Source organism: Topomyia yanbarensis, chromosome 1 (genome assembly GCF_030247195.1).
Source record: "Topomyia yanbarensis strain Yona2022 chromosome 1, ASM3024719v1, whole genome shotgun sequence".
Lineage (NCBI taxonomy): Eukaryota > Metazoa > Arthropoda > Insecta > Diptera > Culicidae > Topomyia > Topomyia yanbarensis.
The window spans coordinates 69,154,752-69,165,522 of record NC_080670.1 but is presented as its reverse complement, the minus strand read 5'-3'; the positions used below and the strand labels follow the sequence as shown (position 1 = coordinate 69,165,522).

At 38.7% G+C, this 10,771-nt stretch overlaps 1 protein-coding gene across 2 annotated transcripts in view; it reads left to right on the top strand.

The window, feature by feature from the left end:
• The first annotated feature begins 386 nt into the window (after positions 1 to 386).
• LOC131677871 (microtubule-associated protein tau) overlaps positions 387 to 10,771 on the top strand; it is an 82,418-nt gene continuing 72,033 nt past the window's right edge. The window contains exons 1-2 of one of the 2 annotated variants that reach the window (XM_058957954.1): positions 387 to 521; positions 812 to 1,028. In XM_058957954.1, coding sequence (XP_058813937.1) covers positions 950 to 1,028 — 79 coding nt within the window. In that variant the 5' untranslated portion in view covers positions 387 to 521; positions 812 to 949. Of the gene's footprint in view, positions 1,029 to 10,771 lie in introns of both variants that reach the window. The other variant, XM_058957953.1, reaches the window with a different exon arrangement.

Genomic DNA, 10,771 nt, shown 5'->3' with positions numbered 1-10,771 from the left:
TAAGATAGAAATCTGAAAATTGCGTCATTAGGAAACAATTGATTTTGGTTTTTGGTTTAATTTTTCAGTACATAGTAATCCTTTCCACCCACCCGTTCATTTTATCCAAAATCGGAATACCTTTATCAATCCTAAAAGCTGTATCATTTTTGACCTCCTATCGGAAGAACGCGTTCATCAATTTTCAATTAACTCATCAATAACCAAGCGTCTCCGCAACTAAACAATATGATGTAAAACCGGTAATTGCTTCTCACGTCTGAGTGTAACAGAAATGCTTTTTGCCAGCGTTTCCTCGAGCTTTTAAATAGTATGCCACCTATTGTATTTGGCTGAAAACAGAATGGCGCATGCGTTGATTGGCGCATAAACTTCGACCAACATAGAGAAACGAAAATTTCCTCAGTTGAAACGGTTACGGCAGTTTTTATGAATGCTTCCTAAATCTGTTATCATATCTCTCCCTATCATCGGACAACAGCGACGCGGACGGTAATTCGTGGTGTCATATAAACAAAAAGGTAAATCCATACACTCAACGCGAGTCATTCGGTCGAGGGTTGATCTCCCCCAATTGATGAGACATTCGGCCATTATTCCGACTAAGCTGGGGTGACACTTGTTGTACAGTGTTGAAAATTCGCGAATCGTCACCGTCGAGCACCTTGGATTCGAAAATGTGATAAAAATTGTACTTTTTACTGTTTAAAAATAGTTGGAATAGGTCATCTTTGTTGTTGTGAAGCAGCTGAAAAAGCGTGACTGCTGGCATTGATATTTGAGCAGTGTTTTATTTTTCATTTGTGAATAGAATCAGCAAAAAGTGCAGTTCAATTGTTCTGGAATAAAAAGAAAAAGCGCAGTTCCCATTGCGGTACAGCATCCCTTTAGTGTGTGATAAATCTACCACCAGCAAGGATACTCAGATAAAAGGAGCAACTAAAGCAAGATGGCGACCGTCGCCGAGAGCAAAGCATCGACGTCGGCAGGGGCGGATGCTGTGATTCAACGCCAAAGGCAAAGCACAGGTATTGGTTTTGATTCGGGTTTGTCTCTTTATTAGTCAGTTGAATGGTGTGCTTAAAGAGTGCTGTGCTTATTTTTTATACTTACTAAACATTGTGTGGAAATTTAGAATACTCGTTTGCATTGAATTTGATGCGGTAGATAACTTTTCCGATTGAATATCAAATAAGGTATCCCATTTTTGAAAAACACCTTTCACCTTAGATATGTCGAGAGAATGATGTGCGTAGCGTGAAGAGTTTAAATAATCTTGCATCCAGGGTTCCAACTCCTCCAGTATTGACTCGGATACTCCGTCTTCTGGAAGCGATATCCGGGTCTCCTGGTTTAACGTCAAATTCAAACATTTCGAAACATATTTAAGTAATACTAAAAATAATGTGATGAAGATTGATCCTAATTTTATTCACCTAATTACATGCTCAATGCAGTTCGTCAATTTTTACATGACCGTGTAATTAGCAAATTTAGAAACTAATATCTCAGCAAAGTAATATTTATTTATTTAGTCACTTTTGCTAAGATTTGAACAAAAGATGCAAAAAAACTGAGATTCAGCAGAAAAAAATCATATTCTTGAAAAATAAAAACAGTAAAACCCTCACCAATTCTGCATTAACTGTTACCGTTTTTCCATGCTGATTTATGGAAATTTTCAGAATTATAGGTTCAGGTGTAATACTGCAGGGTGATTCAACATGAGGTTCATTTTTCAACAGAGCATTTTCTAGTAAAACAATTGTCAACAGCAAACTGTCATGCTATTGTTGTTCTGAATTGTGTGCCATTTGATAATGGAACAACTTACACCGGCTCACTGTCTATAAATTGTTCAACTGCATTACGAGAATTAGGACTCTGTTAGGGATGTGTTTCATGCACTTCGACTATACTATGGTCGACATATTTGGCTAACTGAGGCCACTATTCGCCATACAATCGACAAGTTAGAGACACAGTTCACGTGTTATTGGATTATATTTGACCAAATCGACCACATTCAGCGGAAAGTGAAGAAAACATAGCGGCGGTGGCCGAGTGTGTACGCGATGATCGCGAAGAATCGATTGGACGCCATTCTCAATAGCGTGGTTTTTAGTATACATCAACTTGGTATATTTTACGGACGGATTTTGTTTATCGTGCCATGTTAACAGACTGTCCTCGCTGTCGGCTGTCAATTGGCAGACTAGATCGTGTGACATCACATTTCAAGACTTTTTCTAAGGTGCTATGTTAAGTCAAAAGTCTATGTGGCTAAGCCTGCAACGATGAAATAATTGGGAGCCAACATCACTCAAGTAATTTACCAGATACCACTTGAAATACTGAAACGCATCATCAAAAATTGGACAATTCGAATGCACCACCGCAAGCGATCTATAGTCAAATTGTTTTCAAACAGTAAATGGCAAAGAATGTTCCTTCGAGAGATAATAAAAATTTCGCGATGATCTTTTTTTTTTTCACTTTTTGCTAGTTTAACTAGATGTTTGCACTATTTGATCAAAAATATGCACAATTTCGTATCTAAATCCGTAAAATGAACAACTACTATAGATAAAGACAAAAATGAATTGTCTAAAACAAGTCCGTGCGCAAAAAATTCTCAGGGGGGGGGGGGCTTGGCTTAATTTTTTAACGTTCATTTGAAGATTTTTTCAGAGGCCTGGACCTAATCTTGCGAACCAAACGACTCAGCTCAACAAATTGGGTAAATGTTTGTTATCTAGAAACTTGTAGGACTTGAGGTTATCGATTTATAAAGCGTTTTCTATTCAACACCCTTAAATTTCTATTCAACACCCTTAAATCTAGTTTTTTTTAATATAACTTTTTCCACTGTGACTTTTCGTGCAAACCATGTTCCAAACAAATGTGAAGGCATTAATACCACATAATATTGTTGAAGACTGTTAGTAAAAATACTCATTCTTTTCAAAATTATTGAAGATTTTAACATTTTTTACCATTATTTACAAAAAAAACGATTTTTTGTTGATTTTTATATGGAAAAGTAAAAAAACACTTACCCTATTCATAGGGTTCTAGAGTGCTACGCATTAAACCTTCTTACCTTTATTATGCGTAATCTGGACATTGAAAATAGTGCCTGCTCGTCTATTTTGGATTGCACCTCTCTCTCTCTTATACGCAGTTGAAATTGGTGTAAAAAAATTTAAAGTTCTTCAATATCTTTAAAACGAATGAATATTTTTACAAGAGGTGTGCGCTGCGCCGCTGATTTCAGCTAAAATTTTTACATGCAGTATTCAACAATATTTCTACATGCAGTTTGCAATAATAATTGAATTTTTACATGCAGTCTTCCACAATATTATGTGGTTTTAATAACTCAACATTTGTCTGGAACATCGTTTGCACGAAAAGTCACAGTGGAAAAAGTTATATTAACAAAACGCTTTATAAATCGATAACCTCAAGTCCTACAAGTTCTAGTTGTTCAATAAAATTCTTCATTACGTACATTTCTAAAACTTTGTCGAAGACACCAACTTTTGATCTTGTCAGTATTAAAAGTTTTTTTTTAGTTTGATCGTAGTAAGCCATGCGTAATTTTAATTTTTATCTTATTGTGAGGAATATTCATAAGAACAATTCCTCCAAAGACACCTTGTGAATATATTCGTGGTGGATTCGGATTGGTTTGTAGTAGTTGTTACGCCAACCGACTAAACCTAAACCTCTTGTATCTCGCAATCCTCATCCATTCGGGGCAACCGTTAAGTACTGCTTTAGTAGGGATTGTGTTCTTGCTTGTTTTGTTTTGTGTTAATCATCATGTTTTTATCCATAGCTACTTTTCCTTGCTTACTGTCCAACGTTCGCGTTATATCTGACCTGCTTAGGTCTGCTGCAAATATCGTCACCTGTTGAGACATGAACCGATCCGGAGGTGTCAACTATAAGGATTTACATCTATTTACAACCACTTTCGCCGGGCTTCTTATCCTTCTTTGTGCTAGACGTTCCTATTTCTCTGCTAGCTGGAGCTGAGAACTTCTCGGCTGCGGTATTTCACCCTATACCGATGCCCATTTCCGCGATCCATTTCGCTGTCACTCCAACGGAATAATCATCGGCGGTAAAATTTCTCTAGACAACGATATCCCGATTTTCTCCAACTTCGTGTTTTTGATCCTTAGCTGCCGTTGCTAGCCCGCTGACTGACATCTGCTGTCTACTGACTACTGCTGCTAATATCGAAACTTGTCGAAACATGAACAGATCCTTCAGAGAAGCCGTTCAACTTGACATACGTCCCTTTCCAGCCACCTTCGAAAAGCTTCGTCATTGGTTTCTTCATTGATTTGTTTCTAGAGTGACCGAACTCAAATGACATTTTATGTGTCAAAACGGTTTGCAGTATATTTTTTCCTGAACAGGGACTTATTAAATTTTTAAAAGTAATTCAAAACACTCATGGGGAGGGGGAGTGGAACCCTCAAACCCCCTCCTTTTCGCGCGGGCCTGGCCTAAAAGTGTTCATGATCTGCGCGATGATTGGGCCGTACCATTCAACCGCCGAGTAAGCATATCATTACACAGTATGCAGCGCCTAGTGGATGATTATGAAGGTTTTTTACTCATAAAAAATTGCCTGTGGGAAAAATTCATCTGTTCATATTGTGTACGCGGATGTCGTGCCAAGCAGACCGCTTGTAAGTTCACCAGTGGGAAGGCTCCCCGCAAACAGTTGGCAACGAAATCCACTCGCAAAGTATTAAGAAACCGCATCATTAATGCCCAGGACCTGTCACCCTATGTGAAATTAGTCCGAGCCGAAATTATTGTCCCACAAGAAACTACACAAGATCGGGTGGCCATTATCATGACCACCCAATCATTCCGGTAACCTCTACAACGGAAATTTTTGTTTGGCACTACATCCTGCTCATATATATAAAAATCAATTTTTGTTGTTATGTACAAGCTCTGAACAGATTAATCTATTCAAATGGTTTTGAAAACTTTGTCCAAACTCAAGAAATGTCTAAACTCAACGTTGTCCCATACCAGAAAGTTAGGACCACAGGAGAATCTTCTTAGTCACGTCAATCTCAACGTTTGACCAAGTTTCTTCCTTATTCAAAGTTCAAAATGATTCGTTGATTCAATTCTTCATTAAATTAATAATTTGATTGCCGTATAATTTTTAATCATCTTCTACATTGTACGCTGCACAGTTGGCCTGGCCGCTTTAATGGTTGTTTCACATACCATATGTGCGACGAACATTAATATTGACAAGAAAAATTTTAGCAAACGTTTGCAATTTGACAAGATCCCTACATGTATTGGCTCTGTATGTGTAGACTAGACTAGACTCAAGAAATATCTAAACTCAAGTTAGAGTACTCAATGATCAGAACATGTGCCACATAGGCTATGGATATTCATCAGTTGTTCATCTTCCGAAAAAAAATTATTTATTTATTTCGTCTTCGGCATATACCGTACAGATTACTTTTAATACTATTGTTCATGTCAATATTTTAAATTTTTTGATTGCTAACTTATAACTAGATTTAGTGGTATGGAGGTCATAAACTAAAGATATTTCGTTGAATTTGCTGCAACATCCGCCCATTGGATTATTCTGGCCATAAGCTGTACGGCGTCTAGGAATCCACAGAGGTGGACGATTCCTTATACCACGAGGAGGTACAAACAAATTAATCCAAGAAAGAATCTCGGGACAGTCAATATTGTACGATAACATATCGTAGATGAACATTCTTTGCAAAAAGGTGCGGCGAGAGTCTAACGTTGACAAATACAGCAACATGCATCTACGGCGGAAGACGGATAGGGTCGTCCCAAGCCAGTTTTCAGGGAGAAAACCGTATAAAGCTTCTTTGAAAACGCTCCAACCGATTACTTTGGGCGGCATTGTATGGCGCTTATACTTGTACAGCATACTGTAAGGTGCTCCGGATCAGTTCGCAGAAATCCGAAAAAAATCAACTGTGTTCCGTTTCAGAAAGCCCACTGTTGCAGCCTTTGCCGTTGTTGCAGTGATGTGGTCGGCGAAACGAAGTTTTCTGCCGAACAGCACTCTCAAGACACGGATAAAATCCACCCTCTCGATGACACAGGCTTCAAGGGCATATTCGCAACGCCTTACAATTTCCAAGCGCCCGAAACTTATCACCTTACATTTATCGACGTTGATCTGCATGCCGTTTAGTAGGCACTATTCCTCTATATTGTCTATATCATCTATCACAGCAGAGTCGAGTCCTGCGGCAACTGAAAGAAAGATTTTCAGATCATAAGCGTAGAGTAGTTTTCCAGACTTAATGCGGCTGCAGAGATCGTTGATGAATAAGTGAAAGATAAGCGGCCCTAGGTGACTTCCTTGAGGCACACCAGTTGGCGTTTCGAACGTGCTTAAACGTGTGGTACCGATTCTAACGAAAGCGGATCGCTTTGAGAGGTAGGAATGCAGCCATCTGGTTACCCATCCAGAAAAACCAAATCGATCCAGTTTCAAAACAGCAACGCTGTGGGGCATCTTGTCGAATGCTTTCGCGAAATCAAAATATATTGCGTCCACTTGTTGCCGCTTCTTGACAGCTAGAACCAGAAAACCTATTTACGTCATCAAGTTTGAAGTGGCGGGACGTTTTTTTTACAAATCCGTGCTGACATTCGTCAATTATGTTCGAAGGTGCAGCGCACAACCTACTTTAGGACTTTAGCTAGACAACAGATGGAGATGGCTCTTGGTCACGGTTTTAGCAAATATTATTTTATTTTGTCTATCGCCTACGTTTCAAAGGTCAAAGGAAATGCAGGCGATAGACAAAATAAAATAATATTTGCTAAAACCTTAACCAAAAGCCAACAGATGGAGGTTGAAGATAAAGTGGTCGTTCTTCCATTTAGCTAGACAGTTTAATATCTAGATTTCTCTGTAATTTGGATATTGTGGATGTTTTCAGCCTTATGGATGGGAACTATAGCAGCTTCTTTCCATACACTTGGGAAAACATTTTCCGAGATTGAGAGCTCGGACTGGCGCTGAGAGAGCTCGGACACAATGTTTCATAAACGCAGGAGGCAAGCAATCCGGACCAGGCCCTTTCAACGAATAAACACTGTACAGAGCGCTGAATACATCGGCATCATTTACGCTAGAACGAGGAAGGTTGATATTATACGTTGGCAATGGTTCAAGGTACTGTTGCGATAGATAGACAGGAGGGCTGTTAAATTCTTCTCGGAAGTGCTCTGCTAAAAGATCCGCCGACTGTGAATTTTTGTATCGAAAAAAGACATTTTCTGGTATACCCTCGGAACGTTTTCTGGTATTTTGCAAATAGAATAGGGAAAGAGACGAAGAGTGAAAATCAGTCAAAACGGCAACACTCCCTTTATGATGATTTCAACACTAGAATTTTGGCAACCGCTTCCACAGGCAGCACTTTAAATGACTCCTATTATGTTTTGAAAACAAACCGTATGTCGATCGTTGGATTTGTTTATCAAACGATGCAAGACATGAAATAATTTTAAAGCTTGTTTTTACTCATACATATACTCTAGAATGCACCTCACAATCACGATTGAACCAAATTCTGACGAAAATTGACATTTCTTTTTTGATAGATGTACAATACTTACCTCCTCCAACTGAGGCGTGAGTAATGTTTATTTACATTGCACGATTGGTCTGCTCAATAAGGTATTTTTGGCTTCACACTATTCGTCTCTTTCCCTATTCTCTTTGGTATTTTGAAACATCCAGAATATCGAGGGACTATTTCGAAGGCTGCGTTGGACCTGGTTCAGATATTCACCTAATGCACTGTTACGAACTGTTTCATTTTGCAGTTCTATTTGACGAAGAATAGTTTTGTTGTCGTCGGTCCTACGACGTAACTATCACTTTGGTTGTTTCCGGAGAACGTTGCGTCGGTAACCGACCACCACGGAAACTTATAATCTGCTTCTGCTGACACGTTTTTTAGGAATATTGCGGCGAAGAATCTCATATATTGACTCGGAGAACGCCGCAATTGCCTGATCTAAATCTTTTGCATCCAGCACATCGCGCCGTCTATACCTATCGCTTATTGTAGCGTCCAGAAACAACAGCCATGATGTTACTCATTTGGCATATGAGCAAAAACTGATGCAAACAAGCACGCGGCGCCTCTATTTATATCGATTTGTGATTGATTGAGCCATTTAGGTGCTTCCTATTGACGGCTCTGTTTGAACTAACTACCACGTTTATGAAATACTTTAACTAAATATCATATTTGAAAAAGCTGTGTTATGAGGCGTTCAGATACGTGCGAAGAAAATCTTTTTCACAGTGGCTGATCTAGAGGGAAAAAGTTCATTCAGGATTTTCATTCAGGATTTGTGCTGTTCTCTTTTTATTTTGTGTTAGTCTTTCGTGTTTTTCTATTGATGCTGTTTCTTGCTTGCTGTCCAACATTCGTGGTATAACTGCCTTGCTCAGGTCAGCTACAAATATCGACTTACATCTCTTTACTTTTTTCAAAGACTTGTTTCTAGAATTACCGAACTCAAATGACATTGTGTGTGTCAAAACGGGTGGTATCATAATTTTTGATCAGGAAGTTAAGAAATTTTCAAAAGTAATTCAAAACTCCATGAGAGGGGTTTGAACCCCCAAAACCCTCCCCTTGCACACGGGCCTGGTGACCTTCGATTCTTCCGAGAGTAAAAATAATATGTTCACAGCTTATGAAGAAAATTGTTAAGTAATTTGATATTCCTCTTATATGTTACAGTAGCTTGATATTGGTAACCTGCAAATCTTTCTACGTTTTGCCGGCTGCGATGGTCGATTGGTCTTTTGTATTGTTTGTTTTATTTCGTTTTTATTGCCGTATTGACTCGAAGTAACTTGGACTGTCCAATCACACCAATTGACTCAATCAGGGGCGGCGAAACACTTTACGCCCGAGTGGTAGAAAGCATAGGGTGAGGGGTCCATTAGTAAGGATTTTTTCCCTTTTCGCAATGCACACGCTTACATTACATTCACATTAAATCACGTTCGTTTATGCAAATGGAATTGTGGTACATCGATGTTTTCAAATGTGTGTAGTGCGAGATACATGCGTTGCACATCAAAATTTTTTGAAATGGTTCAAAATTTCGAGTGGGTAATTACTCACTCGGTTATTTTCGAGTGGGTAGTACTACCCATACTACCCACGCTTTTCGCCGGCCCTGGACTCAATGTGTTATAGTTGGTTAGCTACTGTGCGATGCGTATGTTTCAATCGAAGGTTGAATATGAACTGATTTAGTTACATGCTGCATTCAGATATATCACGTGAGGATCTAGGAGCGAGGTCGAATCTGATTACACTCACGCCTCTAAATATAATGTTATCTAATCATAATAGTAATTTTCAGTCCCCTCCCGCTCTAATGACTGAAATGCAAGCATAATTTGGCGACTTCAGGCTTACCTGTTTAGTAAACAAAACAACATTTTAGTGACTCAACTAACGTACTGCATAGCTGTTTATGCAGTTGTGGGGTGTTGGACAACACAATTCACAGATAGACGTGAAAAACCTTGGAACGCTTATATCATCACGCGCGCGTCCAAGAGCAAGACGTTGTCTAACGTCAATATACCGGTGTGTACATTGAGCACCATATGTGCTTTCCTCTTCTTCCCGGCTATAGTTTGACGGGTCTATTTATTGACCGAACGTTGGACAAGTGACGTCATACATACAGCGATATCACACATATATGCACTCAGAGCATGAGCATGGCGATCGTTGACACATAATATAATTAAAATAGATAAATAGGTGATACCCTCGTCTAGGAGTATGTTGCTTTACACTGTGTGACATGATACCTGCAAGCCGCTGTGCATGACCCCGACTGTAGAGCATATATGACCGGCAAACGCGAATAAGTGGTTTTGTTTTCCTTTTCTATTTTTATAACTTAATTTAGTTCCGAATCGTCTTGTTCTAGTTGTACTCATGCCTCACGACATGCAGCGTCAGTGTCGGTCAGCGTACGATTTAACTCAAAGTGGCTGTAGAATTTTATTGCTGGTCGGTTTTGTTGAAGCTTTCACTTCCAATGATAACTGAGCGATAAACAAATGATACCTTTTATTTATGATTGTTAATGACCCGTAAAAATATTTTATTGATTTGGTAATTTACTGCTGCGAAGCGATTAGCGGATACATGACAAATTACATGGTGCTACATTGATTTTGATCTTTTTGAGAAATATAGTATAGGTAGTAAGTCTCATCAAATGCAATACAAAAAATTGTTTGACAAATGTTGTTTACCCTCACAATCTTTATTATAGCAGACTTTCGGTTCTAAAAATGTTTTGTGATTTTTCATGTAAAATGTTCATTTTTTTAAAGGCGCATTTTTAAGAACATTCAATTCCGCGTCTAACGATATTTTGATCACAAAAATCGGTCGAAAAATGTTTTTCCCAAATTAGGAATTCTTACGCATTGGCTCTTAAGGCAAAAACTGCACTGCTGAAATAACCACTACGCTAATGCAATGCTGATTATAATAGCAATGCTAGAGTAGCTCCTTAAGAACAAGAGACAATTCCTAATTTGGGGAAAAATTAATACCTCCGCTATTTTGACCGATGTCTTCGAAAGTTTTTTCGAAAAGACATTCAGCACGTTACAAAAGAATCCTTGTAGTAATTGATTGTTTAGTTATTGGCA